The 18,551-nt window shown below is 39.3% G+C and overlaps 6 protein-coding genes across 6 annotated transcripts; 5 read left to right on the forward strand and 1 right to left on the reverse strand.

The window, feature by feature from the left end:
• Positions 1-587: 587 nt before the first annotated feature.
• On the forward strand, positions 588-1,889 carry BRETT_001467 (uncharacterized protein; the record flags this gene model as incomplete). The annotated part of the gene is made up of 1 exon (XM_041280018.1): positions 588-1,889. One exon carries the CDS (start codon positions 588-590, stop codon positions 1,887-1,889), a length of 1,302 nt encoding a protein of 433 aa, XP_041134520.1.
• Positions 1,890-2,344: 455 nt separating this feature from the next.
• Positions 2,345-8,298, forward strand: BRETT_001468 (uncharacterized protein; the record flags this gene model as incomplete). Its single annotated transcript, XM_041280019.1, has 3 exons — positions 2,345-2,872; positions 2,898-4,742; positions 5,641-8,298. 3 exons carry the CDS (start codon positions 2,345-2,347, stop codon positions 8,296-8,298), a joined length of 5,031 nt encoding a protein of 1,676 aa, XP_041134521.1.
• Positions 8,299-9,450: 1,152 nt separating this feature from the next.
• BRETT_001469 (uncharacterized protein) lies at positions 9,451-10,737 on the forward strand (the record flags this gene model as incomplete). The annotated part of the gene is made up of 1 exon (XM_041280020.1): positions 9,451-10,737. One exon carries the CDS (start codon positions 9,451-9,453, stop codon positions 10,735-10,737), a length of 1,287 nt encoding a protein of 428 aa, XP_041134522.1.
• A 1,364-nt stretch (positions 10,738-12,101) lies between these two features.
• BRETT_001470 (uncharacterized protein) lies at positions 12,102-13,787 on the forward strand (the record flags this gene model as incomplete). Its single annotated transcript, XM_041280021.1, has 1 exon — positions 12,102-13,787. One exon carries the CDS (start codon positions 12,102-12,104, stop codon positions 13,785-13,787), a length of 1,686 nt encoding a protein of 561 aa, XP_041134523.1.
• A 727-nt stretch (positions 13,788-14,514) lies between these two features.
• BRETT_001471 (uncharacterized protein) lies at positions 14,515-15,198 on the reverse strand (the record flags this gene model as incomplete). The annotated part of the gene is made up of 1 exon (XM_041280022.1): positions 14,515-15,198. The coding sequence occupies one exon, from the start codon at positions 15,196-15,198 to the stop codon at positions 14,515-14,517; it is 684 nt and encodes a 227-aa protein (XP_041134524.1).
• A 1,811-nt stretch (positions 15,199-17,009) lies between these two features.
• Positions 17,010-17,984, forward strand: BRETT_001472 (uncharacterized protein; the record flags this gene model as incomplete). Its single annotated transcript, XM_041280023.1, has 1 exon — positions 17,010-17,984. One exon carries the CDS (start codon positions 17,010-17,012, stop codon positions 17,982-17,984), a length of 975 nt encoding a protein of 324 aa, XP_041134525.1.
• Between the last annotated feature and the right edge of the window lie 567 nt (positions 17,985-18,551).

Raw genomic sequence — 18,551 nt, forward strand, 5'->3', positions numbered from 1 at the left:
AAACCTTTAACAAAATTGTAAACCGCTTCTTCTACTTATAAAGAATTGTGTTGTATTATTAGTATTTTTTAAGAAAGATAACAAGAAGAATATATATCAACTCGTTTTTCTTCATTTTTTAAGCTGTGTATATGTTTCGTATTTCCGACGATTATCATTATTTTTTTTTTCAAGACCGATCGACAACTGGCACCTGATTGGAACATTGCCGGAGTTACGAATATATCTTCAAAATAAACGGAAGGATAATAGTGAAGGCCAAAAATATATTTTATATACATTCAAACACCAAGGAACGGAGAAGTAGTACAACGAAACCAATGAATGCAATGGTACATACTGCAAATAAATACGTTTCAACACTCTTGTAGGCAACCTTTTTGCTTACTGAACTAGGAAAGGTGATGCCATTTGAATTCCCAATTTAAGCGCCGAAGGATTAGCAAAAAAAAAAAAAGCATTACATAAGACAAGGACGGATCAGGTCAATCAGTCTTATATTCTTATGCTAACAAACTCAATTACGTTTTTTGTGAAACTATAACTCTATAACAGTAAATCCAGCTATAAGGCAGACACATTACAGAATGAAGTTCGTCCGCTACTTTATAGCTTTTTCAACTTTATGCTTATCAACAACACTATCACAGGATTCTTCAGACAAAAGTTCTGAAGAAAACATCATGCCAAAATGCTTTAAACCACAATACGAAATTAGCTCTTCGGGTGACATCAAAAAAATCAGTGACTGTCAAACAATTTCGGGCAGTATCAATATTCATGGATATGATAACGAGCTTCTAGAACTTGGTTCAATTAGACAAATTAAGGGAGATCTCAAGATATCTAATGCAAGCCAAGTTATGAGAATAGAAGCCCCTGAATTGGAATCAATTGATGGATCTTTTACACTCAGCACTTTGACTTCGCTTACATCGGCCTCTTTCCCAAAGTTAGAATCAGTGGACACCCTTGAATGGAAAGTTCTTCCAATTTTAAGTTCGGTCGGTCTGAACAAAGGTATTAAAAAAATCAACTCCATTATAATGTCTGATACTTCACTCACGGGATTTGGAGGCTTTAACGTGGACACACTCAAGACACTCAGAATTGACAATAATAGGTTCTTGGAAAGGATCGAGTCGTCAGTAAAAGAAATAACGGACGAATTAATTATTGCAGCAAATGCTAGGAACTTAGAAGTTGCGTTTCCAGAGTTAGGCTGGGTCAAAGTTGCTATGATCAAGGATACAAAGAACTTAGATCTTGGGGGCTTGCAAGTAGTCCAGTCTTCAGCCGAATTCATTGAGAATAAATTCGATACATTAAGTCTTCCTAAACTTAAATCAATTGGGTCCACTTTGAGTATGATAAACAACAAGAAACTTGAGAATGCCGACTTCAGCTCATTAGTTGAAGTGGGTGGAGGCTTGATGATCATCAAAAACAATAATTTAAAGGAAATCAACTTCTTCCCAGCCTTGAAATCAGTTGGTGGTGCCATTGAATTTGAAGGTGATATTAATGACAGCAGCTTTAAAAGACTCAAGATTGTAAAAGGAAGCGCAATAATGAAATCCTCTTCCAGCTCCTTCGATTGTCAAAAATGGATTGACAAAGAGGTTAGTGACGTTGTTAGGGGTGGGAAAATTGAATGTGGGTCCGGAAACTCAGAATTCACTGAAGTGATTCATATTGATGAGGATGGTGAACGTACTGGAACAAGCACCGGTAGAAATAATGCCAAAACTTCCGACAAAGGAAGAGGTGTACACAATGTGCATGATTCCACAAGTGTTGCAACCCATTCATTTGGTGACACAAGAGGGCTTCTCAGTATATTTGTTGCATGCTTGACAATTATGGCAGCTGTTGAAATTTCAAGTTAGTTGATCAATTCATACGTGAAACACACATAAGACAAGTGCCTTTTTCTTTACGCACAGTAAACATCTAATCCATTTTAATTGCTCACATTAACTATGAACTTAAAAAAATATAAATAAAAGTATATAACAAATAAAACCAGATGCAAGTACATTTCACGATCGGTGATGAATGGGAATTCTAGTGATCATGGACATCTTGATGTAATTTTTAGAGCGTCGTTATCTCAAAAAAAAAAAAAAAAAAAACGAAGCGAGAAACTTGATCGCACTTACTGCTTATCTGAAATAATTACTTATCAAATGCACAAACAACACATGAAACCATGGTCACAGATTTGCACTGAAAGGAGAATGCTGTATTACGTGTTGCTATGATTTATAGCATAACAATAATTTATTTACAATTTCGAAGCATACCCTCAACTACAAAACAAGCGCAGAAAAGTTAGCTGAAAATGTCAGAAGAGAAAGCAGAAAAACAACGTTTTATTGTTAAAACAAACAAGACGGGCAATGACCATCTTCTTTCGGATCTATTTAAGAAAGGGGATGTGCTAGCTGGCACCAATGAAAGACAGAAAGCAGACAAATCTAATACTTTTTTGGAAGGCTCTTCTCAATGTAAACAAATGGTTACACCTCAAGTTTCGTTGTCGAAGGAAAATCATAATCGGAAGACTTTGGACCCCAGAAAAAGTACAAGTAATGCTAATGATAATTTAGTAGAATTGGGTATTGCGAAGAAAAGAAAGAAAAGGCACATCTTTTCTTGCAAAAATTGCCGAAAACTAAAGACAAAGTGTGCTGTTAATCCATTAACCACCTCATGCTATAGATGCGAGCGTCTTCATTTAAATTGCAATTTGGGAAAATTAAATTTGGACTCTAATAAAGAGTGTCATCAATTGGATGGATCTCTGTTGGAAAAGCAATTATTTCAAATACAAAAGAATTATGAATATTTGAATGAAAAAATAGACAAGGTTATAGATACTGTCACGAAACAAGGGCAAAATAGACCAGGAATCTGAATCGGTATCAAGTTTGAGTAGGAGTATTTCAAATAAGTCTGATCTTCATCCTATTCTTCCAAGATACAATGACTTTTCACCCATGAATGTGATGAACCAGATACACTCTAGTTTACCGAGGAAATCCCCAACCCGGTCCGATGCTCTTATGCAGTCGCTAAGCAACTTTTTAAACTTCTACATGGAAAATGAGTCTCTTTGCTTATTACTATCGAAAACATTTTTGGAAACGGCCCACTATTGGATTATTCCTGGAGGCATAAGCGAGATAGATAGGGAATACGTTTTTCACCATCCTGTAAATGCTTGCGTGTATGTAATGCTGGCCATGGCCTTTGATATGGAGAACAAATATTCTGTTGAGGAAAAATTACTTTATCCGATAGCAAAATCTATCATCACGAATATTCTTGTTTCTGTTCCACGCTCAGATCACGATATAGAGGCTCTTTTGTATGTTGCATTGTATGGTATCACTCGAAGGGGTGGGAGGGCCACAATTAGTCTAGCTGGAGGTAGCAAGAATGACAAGAATTATACTCTGGCGGATGAGATTTTGGTGGATAGCTTTGATGGATGGACTATTTCATCTTCCTGTTTTAACCATTGCATTATTTCCCTAGATCTGAAAAGCATATACGAAAGGGCTTCCAATGGATTTTTTACTGATGATGATATATTTCATTTGCGCATTTTTAATGCATCCTGCTGCAGTCATTACCAATGTGCAATTGGTTATGGTAGACCAACCGTGATCAATGCGTCGTATGTTCATTTGCACAAATTAATCTTGCAGTATCCAAATGCTACAATAGGAGATGCAATAAAGGTAGCAGAGCTTGAACTGTATTGGACACTATGTGTTGATATTGATAAAATTATGAGTGGCTGTGCGATTTCTATTGACCCACATACAGGTAAAAATGATGAAAAAGGTGCACACACATATCTTTTCGATGATTTAGAGGAGTGGTACCATAATTGGGGTAAAATCATGTCGAAGGACGTCACACATGGATTACAGTTATCGTACTACTTTGCACATGTTGTTTTGGCTCTTCAGCTTATGAAATATCATGGAGACGGAAGCAGAAATAAAAGTAAAGGAGGGAAAAACGAATCCTTGAAAAATTCCGCTCGAGATGTATCTGTAGCCCGCGAGCAGGCATGCAAGTATTCTTTCTGCATTATTAAGCTATTTTTAAGTTTACCAAAGGATTCTATAAAAGGATCCCCTCTATTCTTGTTCTGCGAGATAGTGTATGCGTGTGTCAGCTTGTTTGATTTTCGGGAGAGTATGAACATGAAAAAGCAGAAAGCATCTCTTAGCGCTATCTCCAAAGTGTACTGGCACCTAAATAAGGCCGGAGAAGGGATTAATGTTGCGACCGAGAGTATAGCCGGGTTAGTCCGGAAATTGGTTGAGCTGGCAAATAATCATGAAAAGCTCAAGTATGAGGAAGCAGCCAGCTTTGTTGGAAGTGGATCAATTACAGAGACGTACATTAGAAAGAGACACATAAAAAGAAGAGATAGTCAGCAACAGAGACATTTATCGGTGGAAGATCTTCCTGCCTTAGTAAGGGAAAAACGTCGGAGGTCATCGTTACACTTTGAAGGTACAAAAAAGGGTCTGCAATTAAAGCAATGCGATACTGACAGTTCATTGGACCGAAATGGTGCATTACAAAATGTAAGATCTGCAAATGTGTCTCCAAAGTATGGAAAGACAAGACCGCTTGATTCTATGCTGTTAGAAGAGCAACCAGAATCCGGCGATGCTGACGTTCTGGCAGGGGATAATGATATTATAATTCCGGATGTGACCAACTTCAGGAGCTTTGAAGAATTTTTTTATGATATCTTTAACGAGCATACAAGTGACATATGAAGAAATAAGAAATGGGGCAGTGTAAGAGAGCAAGAAAGAGAAAACAATAGGAATTTTTTTGGTGAGTTTGACGCATATTAAATGCCTAACGCAGACAGGGCTTTTCTGCACACGGTAATGTACAGATTTACAGCACACAAATTTTTGGATGACAACTTCCAGATTGCAATACAAGACGGGCGGCGTAAATGTGTGCATTGGAGGGCTGAAAAAAAAAAAAAAAAACTTATTTACAGACAATAAATTAATAAATGCATAGAAAAAAAATAAAATAGAAGCAGGGCGGCCAAATCCGTGATTACAAACATTCATGTATACACAGGGGGAGATTTAAAACCGGCTATTATTGCTTAGCGCTGTGTCTAAAAGTCAGAAGCAGCGTAACTGGACCAATGCGGAATCCGAACAATCAGCGTATCTTGGCGTTAATCCACGCCAAAAAAAAAGCGGCTCTAGGCTCTTTGAATATTGTATGCAAATATTATTGGACGGTGGGTGTCCTATATCGAAATCAAACGTGTAGTGACCCAAAGTGGTTGACCGCTTGGCTTCAAAAAGTTCCCTAATTGGTCGAGCATATGTTATTTAATTGATTTGCCCTCAGATCGACGGACAAAGCCATGCATAATTCATTTCAGACTTGAAATACTCGCGTTCTTCCTTGCTTTTCTTTTTTTCCTGTCAGTGTGTGCGTGCGTGAGTCTGTGCGTAAACGGGATTTTGTATCTAGTGCTTGTTTCGCTAGTAAAAAAAATTCCTGTGGGTATATATAATTATTCTTGAATTGTAATTGAATATCGCAACATCCATCGCTATCCCACCGTTTCAGGTCTATGAAGATCTTGGGTGTGCCTTTGATTTCAGCTCATCTACAATCTTTATTGCCCCAACTTTGCGTATATTAGAAATTTCGATTATGCGCTCCAGTGGGGACGTGAGTACACCAAGCTTTTCGATTAGAATGGATAATCAACATCCCAAAACTGAACCAGGAATTCAGGGCACTTTCACGGGCTACCAAACGGATTACGGTGGGGCATACTTGGCAATACACGGCGTAGCTCGCGAGTATCCAGCGGATGAGCACTCGCCACAGGATAATCAGCAAATCACCTCACACCAAACCTATTGCTCACCTTCTAATATTTCCGCATCCCCAATTTTTCCACGGCGCACTTGCCCACGGTCTACACAGTGGGTTGATCCGGGCCTTGGGCCCACACCGCAGCCCATGACACAGGGGCAGACTTTGGCGGTTGAAGCAGTCGCGTCGAACGACCCGCAGAGGACTCAGATGCCGATTTTGGACCCGGGTCGCGTTCATCACCCACAACTTGATGATTTGGCTTCCGGATTTGTGCAAAATAGGACTACAAGACTTAACGGGCAGCCGCCTGAAATGGAATGCCCCTCAGGGGCCACTTCACAAGGCCAATCTTTCCAGGTTGCCGGTCAGTACCAATTCAGTTGCCAGGCGTTAGAACAGGCTCCTATCAGCTACCAGCAAAACCAGAGTGGCCAGGAATACCGTGATTCATCACAGCAGTCACGGCAGAAGTACATGGCAGCAGATGATGCTCCATTGAAAAAGAGACAGGCTACATGTTCACGCTTTGACTGGAATGCCTCTTTACAAATGGGGAGCAGCAAGTCCATGCAACCAGATTCAGCAATTGTTCCTTCTGCTCCCAACATGCTGTCTCAGGGCCCAGGTGGCTATCAAATTAAGGAAGAAAAGTGCCTGGGTTCGCGGCTGGCTGCGTCTCCTAGCAATATTTCCAAATTTGTAAACACTGGTGGTAGCGCTTTGAATAGAACAAGCGTGTACGGTACAACAGAAGACCAGAGTAGGCCCCTGACGGGAGGGACCCAACTAAGTGTACTAAATGCATGCTGTGAGCGTAAAAATGACAGCTCATATCTTGTCTATATGGCCGAGGAAAAGGCCAAATCCGAGAGCATTGAGAGTCTTGCCGATGCAATCAAGAAGGAGAACGCCAACATGAAAGACTTATCAAAGCCGGAAAATTGCAATCTAAATTCAAGGCAGATAAGGCATTTGGCGACCAAGGTTAAGAAGCAGCATCAGCTATTCGCCATGGTGGTTCTTTTTCGCTCGGTCAAGATCAAGAAAACAGCTGTCTGCCCCCGTAATAGAGTGTACAACAAGTATATCATGGTTTGCCACCAGTTTGATATAAATCCAATGTGTAACGCTTCATTTGGAAAGCTTGTGCGAATGTGCTTTCCAAATGTCACCACTCGAAGATTAGGCATTCGTGGCACGAGCAGATATCATTATTGCGGGCTTGAGCTGAAGGATGAAAGCGAAAATGATTATTTCGATTCGATGGATTTTGTTGAGGGCAAACTTCGGGTATCCCAGTCCTTTAATGAGAATGTGCATGGCTTAATAAGCAAAAGTACCTCCGGCGAAATTTGTGATTTGAGCTTTGATCTAAACGTTCTAGGCCGTCTAACGAATTGTTCTCCACCTTTTGAGTTGTCTGTAGATGAACTTGTGCAAGAATTTGCAGGTGAAAAATCAGAAGATGAGGTCAACTTGTTCCGAGAGTTCGCTCAGGTGTACGTTAAATTCTGCCTTTCTACATTTAAACATTTGAGATTCATTCAAATGAAGTCTTTATTTGATGAGCTTTCGCACTTTGACCTCAATAATAAGGTGAGCGCCAAGTGTTTTGCCTATATAGACAATCCGACCCATCACAAAATGGTTACATCATTTGTTGCACGATGTGATGATGATTTATACGCCCATAGTATCATGCTACTGTCAAAGACAGTTTTTCAGGACGTTCCTCTAGCAGTCAGAAAACAAATATTTAAGCTGGACTCAAATTTGATAATTTGCGTGGAGAAAATGAAGATTTTGCCATGTATTAAATTACAGAAGTTGGCATCAATTAAAATTTTTGTTGGCTTGATTTCTTCACTAGTTCGAGTGATAAACAACGCATCCAAGCTGAGCTTATCCATGTCAGATCCTTCTGTTAGAGTCGATATGTTTAAGGAGTGGAAATCCTTAAATAAAAAAAGAGTCATCACTCGAGAACCACTATTATCAGACAAACTAAAGGAAAGAATGTCCTCATTTTTTTGCAACGATGTCACGTATTCCTTTAAAGAATTACAGCTCTTGAATTTACCGTCTGAAAATTCCAAAGCGGTTAGAACATACGTTATTAGGAATTTAAGTAGCCTTTTATTTAGGTCGCTTTGCAATTTTGAGGATACCGATCCTAAAGAGTATCTTCTTTGTGCAAGTGGATCCATCACATCAATAATGAGAGCACTATTTTACAAAGCTGGAAACAACATGCAGAGTTCTGATATTCATGTTTCCGAATGGTGGGATATAAATTGTTGGGCTACCGAGTTCTTGAACTTTATTGGGCTGCTCGGTGGCTATCTAAAAAAAAATGATAAGCTATGTAAAGATATTGATATCTTATCTTTGCAACGCTGAAATTGGTGAACATAAATGAAACAAGTGCATACTACTTTTTTTTTTCCATGGCCTTTTACTCTATTTTGTTTGTTTTCAATAGTATCATTTATGGACTTAGATTATGGGGAAAATATAGGCCCATACAATTTGGACTGGGGAAAGGATATAGACCACACAGTAAAACTGGATTAGAGATCATCACATACCACGGTTATCCATGTAGTAATGAACTATCAAATAAACGATAACTGATTTAATGAGCCATTCGCAGTTTCACTGTATAATTGCTTATACTTAGACATGCATGGCTTAATCTTTGAGACAAGCATATGACTACTGGCAGGATCAACCAGGTAACTATTACTAAAGAGCACCGAATGTTATTTTATTCTTCCATAATGGGAATTTTTAGGAAGAAGAAAAAAAAGGTGAAGGGATACATCAAATTTTAGTTTTTAGTACAAGACAAAAATTGATACCATAAAGTTGTATATTAATATATGGTAACATTATACTTATATAAAATAGTAATTCTCTGGTTTTTATAAAAAAGCAGAAACCAAGACTTTTAGAATGCAAACCTCGGAAGAGTTCCGGAAACAGCTGGCAAACGTATCCCACTCAATTACTGGGGAAACAAAACAAGAGAATTTTGAAAGGATTGTAAAGAATTACCTAGATTCAAAGAAATGTTTCTTAGAGCTACATGGTTCAAAAAACAAGGATGACTCTGCAAGAGGCCTTTTTGTAAAACAGGGGGCAAAAATATACAACAAAGATCTCATTTTCAAATTTACACCTTTCATGCAGATAACAGATCCTAGCAATGAAACAAACTGTTCCTACTGCTTTTCATACATTCATACTAAGGGATATACTTGTCAAAAATGTCAAACAAGATCATACTGCAGTTTTGAATGCAAAGAGAAAGATGAATGTGGGTTTCATAATGTTGAGTGTGAACTTATCCGAGATAAGCAATGCGATATCATCACATTAAGTGCATTAAAGTTGCTGCATCTGCTCTCAACCAACAATGAAATGCTTACGTTGTGCAGGAATCTCAGTTCACATTTTAGGATCTTTCTTGGGTGGTTTCTCGGAGGCACAATATTAGAAAATATTCATGTTGAGCTTTTTGAACAGATCAAAAGCTACATTGGACTAACAATGAAGAAAGTAATCGGTGGCGATCCAGACATGAAGGGTGTTTTTAAGTGCATTTTACTCATTATTGTAAATGCCGTGACAATGAGCAATAGTTATGATGAGAATATAGGACTTATGTTTGATCCGGTTATAGCATTAATTAATCACAGTTGTTACGATAGAAATTGTTCCCTTGGTTGGATGGATGGTAAAGAAGTTTGTCTTCATAGTATTAACCATATTGGCTCTGATAAGGAACTATTTTTCAGCTACTGTCCTGTCACAATTCCGGTCGATATTCGGCAAAGAATTTTAAGTAGTAGCTTTTTTTTTAGATGCCAATGTGCAATGTGCAACAGCTCTGTGCATAATGGCGAGGAATGGATTCCTGTGGTTTGTCCACTTTGCAGGAAGGAAAACAAAAGCAGAATGTTTAATTTGAAGACATTCTTTGAATATACGGATGCTTCTCATCTGCAAAAAGAAACAGTAACGTGTGCTAAGTGTAATAACAAATTTTCGGTTGTAAACACTTGGGACAGTTACAGGAAGCTGATCTGGATTCTGCTAGGGGGAACAGTTAAAGACGGAGAGGTTCGACAAGTTGCAAATTGTCATCAGTTAGAGATTCTTCAAGAGATTTCAACGGGCTTGGATACCAGTTGTATTGATTCGAACAACATAGAGGAAATAAAGCATATACTGACAAAAAGCATTCAGCAAGGCGTTTCCTGGAAGTCATGGCCGATGCAAATAATAGCAAATGCACTTCTTCAAGCGTATCAAGCAAAAGATCCGGAGAGTTTTGATGTAGTTAAGCTAACAGTGATAACAAACTCTGTCGGCTCAAGTATTGAAGGTCTCAGAGGAATGTGCTACTACAATATTGCCGTCGCTTACGAGAGGTGGCTCCAATACCAAAGACGAGAATCAAATCAGATAGAGACAGAACTGTGTCTGGCATTGGTAGCAAGGGCTTACCGACGTTTATGGGAAGAGACGGCCACAGTTACATCGCCAATGAAAGATCTCCTCGCAATGGCAAAAAACAGACAGAAGCGGGGACATCACAATTCGATAGCATATATGAAGGAGAATCAGATACAGCAACTTATATGCAAATTTAACCGGAAATGCTCTATTGATGGGCAAAACGTCACCATGGAAATTATTGATGGTCCCAAGGTGAATTCCGAGCAAGGCATCACCAAAGAAAGCATATATTCAATAAAAAGGGCAGAGAAATCATTAAAATCGGACAGCGTTAGCGTTGATGACGGTAATATATTTCAGGTGCTGTTGAAATAACAAACAGCTATCATTTGCGTAATGAAATGTGTGAAATTGTGCAATTTATCGACATCATAAAGAAGAAAGGTGATATGCAGTAGCCTTGGCGACAAGTTTGATCTCTGGCATCATTATATTGAAATAATAGCAATTTGAAGAGAAGAAACTCGCTCTCTCGGACCTAAACTTCTCGTGTAGTAAACGAATCGTAGGCCGACCAGTTCAAACGTATAAAATTCACGTATAAAATTAATTAAAAGCGTGAAAACAATAACCGCTGCGGGTGGGCAAGGAGCCTAAATAATGTTAATAATAGGAAAGGTTAAAAAATCTTCGAAAAAAAAAAAAACGCGCTGGTTTTATTTTTGGACGATCTGTAGTAGGACAAAGCAAAGTTAAAGTAGCTTTACGAATTAACCGTGTTTGAACAAGCAAAAAAAAAAAAAAAAAAAAAAAAATCTTCTAATCAGACCAGCAAGAAGCACTACATTACAATGTAGGGGGCATGATTTAACAAGTGATGAAAATGCATAAAGGAAAGAAAACGAACCGTATACTTGGGAAATCGACTGGGTTCAATAATGTACAGAGAAATGAATCCACGGAGCGATGGATCAATGTTTATATTTTTCTGTTCTTTGATCCTTTGGGCCCTAAATAGGAACGAGAGGGTGCAATCCGCCGCCGCACGACGATCGGAATGAATAAAAAAAGAGCTATGAGCCCAATTTGCTGAATTCATTATTCTTTAATCTTATTAAGTTCTCACTCATGTTATTATTTCACCAGACAATACCCGTGAATTTTAAATCCCAATCTATCTATGGCGATTTGCATTTTGTATTTCTGTTGTGATTCAACTACAAAGAAAAAATTAAGTACCTTCTAAAAAAAGAAGTCCGTTAAAAGATTTTTTTAGATGACTTCCTGGGAAAGCATTTTGGTCTGCGATAATATATATAATTTTTCTATCGAGATGATGCTTACGTACTTTCGGGACCACGGATTTTTTTTTTTTTTTTTTTTTTTTTTTTTTTGGTAGAAGAGAGATCAATGAACAGGTGCTTCTCACTCATGGCATTAGAAACAGTTCACAACCATAATTTCACACTTCAAGCTTACAATTAATACAATTTAGATAGCAAAAGAATATCATTCTGCTGTGACAGCACTACACCAACTGCTTTACATTCGTTTTTCAAACAGCCGATTCTCGCGCTATAACATTCGCTTCTAGATCGCACTTGAGCGTGTCGCATATAATAAATAAGTGACGCTACAGTGACGAATTATTAGACCCACTACTTTTTGCCCACAACTTAAATATTGCAGCTGATACTTAGACCTGCCCCGCTTGAACTGCGCCGCGTTTTTCCTTGCTAATGGCATTACATCATATACACAGGCACCCACTTCATGCCAGGGACGTATCTTTGACTACTGATACATTTTCAGAATCTCAAACTGATCAGGGTCCCGCTACAACTACACTTAACATGGACAGGGGATCCACAGAGTCGTTGCAAACGGTTGCAAGTTTGTCCAGCAGTGCCAACGAGCACTTAGCGACCGTGTTTGTGACGCAGACCACTATGTTATCAGCATTACCAACGGACAGTGCAGAACTTTCACTTTTATTGGATTCACTAGTATCACAGGGTGGGTACTATATTTCGACCAATTCGAGCTCGCTCGACCAGTTTTCATACCTCTCATCAACCACGCAGCCCAGTGGAACTTCAGATGGAAGCTCTTCGGAAATTTCCAGCTCTACTAATTCAACCGGGTCCAGCGATATTCTTACAGTTACAAGCTCGACAACTTCGACCACCACGCAAATTTCAACTACCTCATCCGACTACGAAACTATTGTCATTCAGTACGTCGCAGGTACCGGAGATACCATTACTGAAACCACCACAAGGTCGCCGGCGACCTTGCCCATTTATACTAGTGTTGAAGCAAGTGGTGCATCAAACTCCTCGCTTTCCAAATCAAGGCGGCCATCCTCATCGGCTACCCCTACCCGGGCCTCATCTAGGACCATTTCAAATAGAACCTCGCCATCTTCAACCATGTACTTGTCCTCTACTGAATACTCAGTCGAACTAACCACCATCTATCCGGATTATATGTCGGCCGGCACGCCGTACTATTCAACACGCATAGAATACACCCAGCCGTTTTATGTGACGGACTCGCTGACCACTTTCAACGTGGAGGTGCCGATAACAACGACGGCATTTCTAGAAATTCCGGCGGCCTCGTCATCTGCAAGTTTCACTCACCCGGCGGTAATTACGACGGACTTGGCCGATTTCCGCAACTTGCATAGTGATTACGTCCCCGATTCGCTCATGAACAGTTCAAAGAAGGGACTTACCCGTGCTTCGGTGGCTGGAATTGCCATCGGATGTACCGTCGGCGTGATTATGGCTCTGTTGGCTGGAATATGGTTCTTTTTCTTCCGGGGAAAGCGCAGATTTAGCCGTACAGACTCAACGAGGGATCTCACGGAGGAGAAGAATGGAGACTTCTCGGATGACGAGAAAAACGGCCGCAGGGGAGCTTATGGCACGTTTGATGTGGATCGGACTCATGACTATTCTCCAGCTGTTCCTATAGTTACAAGTGCGGATAGTACAGCGGGCGATTTAACGACGCTAACGGCATTAAAAAAGTCCCCGTTTGCCCCGGCACCTCCACCTCCACGCAAAAATGTGAATAACATGTGCCAAACATTGCCAGTGGTGTATGAGGAAAGTGAAACAAGCAACTTCGAAAAATCTGGCACTCCTGTTGTTGCTGATACTTTGGCTTCTTTCAAGATCGCAGGTGGAAAGATTAGAAGTATACGGCCTACGAAAAGTTCTAGTGACGGCAGCTCGGACTCTGAAGGGAGAGATCAAAATCCAAACAGGGCCAGCTCAGAATTACATTCGAGCAAAGACACCAATGGAAATGGCTCCAGTAGATCATCTTCAAGCTCATTAGGCGCCAACACAAGCACAGATCGCAGCAGTAGTAGTAATTTCTCTTCTGACTTTGACGATATTGATACGTTGTGATTCAAACTTAATGATGAATGACTTTGTGACAAGACAGGATAGGATTGTACGTGTGAGTGGGAATATTTCGCTTTGCTTTTTTTTTTTTTTTTACTATCAATATCATCGATGTTCCAGTGTGATACTTGGTTAGTTTACTATTGAGATCCTTGGTTCGCATTTTTTTTTCTTGCTTTACTCTTCTTATCTTACTCCCCACGTTTGGAATGCTTCTTCTGTTATTGCCTACTTTGCCATTCTTTTGATCCTGTATTCCGAATTCCCATTTTCACTTCTTTTTCCCGCTTTGATATATTCTATATATGCGTTTGTACCATGATAATGACTCCGATCCAAAACTACATTGTATGGTTTTCCTGTATGAAGTTCGACTCTGGCATTTTGGGTGAAACGCCTGAAAGTGTAATCCCGACTTCCTAATCCGGAATATCGGTAAGGGAAAATATCCCTTTTCTAGGCCCCTTTTTAAAGAATTCCATAGCTACCAGATATATATCCAGGATTTCGATTAAGTTAACGACACAGCAGATCTCATGAATAATGAAGAAAGAAATAAACAGAAATAAACCGAAGAAAAACCTTAAACCAATATTTCAAGCTACCACCATCCTTAGTGGCAACCTATACCAAAAGAAGTAGCATAAAATAAATAAACAATTCCCAAAATAAAGCGAAAGATAAATAAAACGATGAAACTAAAAAAAGAAGATGCGGACATGCATAAGGCTCAGTACGGAACTTCTTCCAATTGAGTCCGCTCAATGACAAAGCGGCCCTCTTTGTACTTCTCACCATCCTCCTCACTGAACAGATATTTCCAGCCTATATTCGTCTGACATTGACGGCAATATATAGTTTTAACAACATAACGGCCAGTCCTCATCCGCTGGAAACTCTTATCGTCTGATAACTTGACATTAAGAACATCCGAAACAAACAATGCTGGCCCATAATTGCCGTAAAAGTTAGTCGAGATCACAAATTTGTTAAGAGAAATCTGGTTGTGGCACCCGTTGCAGCGAAGAATATTGGGACGATCTGTTAGATCCTGACTATTTGGATCACTTATGCCTGCCGAATAGTCCACTGCTGGAAGCGGAAATGATTTAGTTTGCTCGTCCCCAAGTATAGAGGATTCAATGGCGGGAAAAGACGGCGAGGCAGCCCCAAAAGTTGTAATTGGAGGAAGAGCAACAGCTGCAGTTATCAATGGATTTTGAGTTGGCGGTGAGCATGCATTCTGCTCAGAAGTACACTTAGATTCGGGTAGAATGGCCAACTTCCGGGGTGTGTATCCTGAACAGTCGGAAACCGATCCATTTATTGAGGTTGGCCTGGTTCTAGGGATCCGAAATGAACTTCGAGGTGAAGAAGGTGAAACCTGAAAATTTTCTGCATAGACTAAACCCATGACGGTCTATCAACAAAAACAAGATAGAAATATACTGGATGAGCAGATTTGATGAATATTGTGGCGGTTTTAAAAGCAGCCAGTGCAATCAGAAGATAGAAAGGAATATTGCGGGCTTACGAGACGAGATTGACAAGAAGAGACTGGGAATAGGAACGAAAATAGAAGAGTGATGAAAGGAGACGAGAATTAGAAGTGAAACAAGAAGAACAAAAGATTGAAGGGAAAAGATGTACATTATGTAAATCAGGAGGTTATATGGGGGACTACTCTGCTGAAAGGAGTTTGCAAAATCAAAATCAGAAATGTGCGTAAATTATTTAATAATTAAGTAGATAACGTAGCGGGGGGCCAGATGAATCACTCGCTTGAAATTAAGTAACGGCTAATATAAAAAACGAAAAAAGAAAAGCTTAAGGCAGTGAGTGGGCCAGAAACTAAAAACAAGCAAATAAAAGCTGGCATTGAATAAATAAAGGCTTGCATGGGGGTGCCAATATGTGTGTAAATAGCGAGAATCAGGCACTACCATCTAGCAACAGTAATTGAACAATTAATTTAAAAAGGCCTGCTCAATGCGGATAATAGCACTCCACTTACGGTAAATGTAGGCACAAAATTACGGCTTTCAAAATGTAGGCACATCACATCTCACTGCGGATATTATTTACACTGTACTGTACAAACATTACTATGCTAGTAATAAATGCTTATATTCGGCATTCCATTTCAAATGAATCCAATTGAATTACATAGTTCCTAAGAAATGGAACCGAACCCTTTCCACAGAGAGGATAGGATCTTCTTAATCTTGAGAGGCAAACACAGCACAAAAAAAAAATAATAATAATAATAAATCAAGGGAATGCCGATAAGCCAATGAATGTGTAAGACTTCTAAAATATAATAAATAGGTTGTAGCAATTCGGCGTGGTGCCTTTGCGTATTTAAAAATACGTCATTCTAGCATGCTTTTAAGAAAGTTGAGATTAAAAATAAGGACAGAAAAATTTAGATTGTAACAAAGGGAACAAAGCCGAAAATACGTGTAGCATCGCCGTTTATACTTAGATTGTCTTTACTGAATTCTTTGAAACCCCAGATTTTGCGATAGAAAACCCTACCCCAAGCACATTTCCTTTCATAATAATAATATATGATGAAGAAATACAATGCTATCGGGAGGAATATATCCTCATTGATAACGTGAAATTCCACCACTACGGTATAGATACCAACTATTATTTGAATAATATACGTAGAAGTAATAATAGGGCGAGTGCGAATTGGTGGGAAATATTAACGATGGAACAATAACTTTTCTTGCTCAGCATAGCGAAATTCTGGGTTGCAGATATAACAACATAATGTGCAAACATAAATTGTGCGAATACAGGAAATCGGTGTTCACTATTTATGTATGAGCGTGTTATGGATACTCAGAATCAAAATATCCTAGGATGCTTCCAAATACAATCAGCAACTAAGAGGCTAACAATTGGAGCCGAAATTTAGACTTGCTTTCGGACGGTGCCATTTCCGCACCAAGCAGAAAGATTGCGTAATACTCGAATAGTAATGAAAAAGCTAGAAAATGAATCCTTGCACCAAAACGGCAAATGCTTCTCACCATGCGTAGGGGATGGGGAAATTTTTCGAGAGCGAGGAGGGAGCAAAAAGCGTGAGAAACAGAAAAAGCTATCTCCTTCGGTTCATGAACTTGCGTAATCTTAACATTGTAAGTTATATTTTTGATCAGTGATCACCATTATATTTCCCGGTGGCAAATTTGCACATAGACTGAACATTATATGCTTGGGATACTGAAGCAGGCCACCAAATCGGTGCGGTTAATTGGCAGAGCTGGATGCTTTGTGCCTTTCAGTCAAAATCTGACGAGACTATCAAGATTGCCAATAATATTACAAAGCGTGAGAACTTATGCCAGTGAAGCGAAGATTAATGATAAGAAAGTAGAGACAACAAAAAAAGAAGAGGAATCTGATTCGTCGTCGTCACTATTTGGATCCTTAACACCAAATGTTTCGACCAAGGATCAGCTGGTTAAAGAAAAGCCAAAGAGTGAGAAAGACGAGCTTGAAGATACAACACCAGGTGAAATCAGCTATGTTGCACCAAAAGATGATAAAAAGCTTCAGGAATATTTACATCCAAAGCCATACAAGACGGTGAATTCATTGTTGAGCCCACTAAAGAGACGCCTCTATCTCGATAACGTCAAAAAGAATGGATTCTTCAAGAATGGGGACAGGATTAAGCTACCAGATGGTAGTTTATACAGTATGAAGCTCACAAGAGAGGTGATAGAAGCATTGGAGCCATCTATTTATTTGAGATCATGGAGGATGAAGTCTTCCGTGAAGAAGACCAACCCGGTTCTTAGAGCATTGAAAAACCTTCCATTAAAAAAAGCCATCACACAGCTACACTTTATGCAGAAAAAAGTGGCTAGAGAACTAGCAGAAATGCTTGAGAGGGGTCTCAAGGATGCCGAGAGTATGAAATACGACCCTAATAAGATATATGTTGCGGAGTCATGGGTTCACTTTGATGGTTCTCCTCTCAAAAGAGTCGAGTGCAAGGGAAGAGGACGATCTGGAATTATTGTGCAGCGCTTTGTGAGTGTGAGGTTCCTTCTCAAGACAAACCAGACCTTAAAACGTTTGAAACATGAGGAAAATGCAAGGAAGAACAACAAACCTGTGAAATCATTCTTGACAGGCCAGAGTTTAAGAGGGCCAGTATCTCCATTTTACAAGTGGTGAATTAATGAATCAAGTCTAAAATCTTGTACATATACATACACACAATACACATACATTCGTTCTTTAGAAGACGACCTACATGCTTTTCTTTATTTCTTATTGTATATTAATCGATATTGCAGAGTAAAGAAGATGAAAATGGAATAAATAAATATGGGTGCTGTAGTAGCTATAAATAACAGAAATGGGCCGAACATGTGGTTATCAATTCGTCGTTGCTTGGACTTCTTCCTCATCATCATATCCACTAATTGGTTCTCTTGCTCTATTTGGAATTGGATATCCACCCATTGGAAGAGGAGCAGCATTTGGATATATAAACTTTTTTCTTAGTGGGGTGATGACAAATAGAAACACCGGACCCATAGCTGCTATTGCACAAGGGAAGAAAATGTTAGGTTTGTTGTGTGCACACCAGCGAAGCCACTGTATGTATGTTAGTAACTAATTCGCAAAGGAGAGCACACTAATAACTCAGTAAAATATGTTACAAGAACGCTGAGAGGTTGGTTAATGCACTTAGTAAGAGTTCAATGCAACACATTTAGAAGCTCGTAAAGCTGCCAT

Source organism: Brettanomyces bruxellensis, chromosome 1 (assembly GCF_011074885.1).
Source record: "Brettanomyces bruxellensis chromosome 1, complete sequence".
Lineage (NCBI taxonomy): Eukaryota > Fungi > Ascomycota > Pichiomycetes > Pichiales > Pichiaceae > Brettanomyces > Brettanomyces bruxellensis.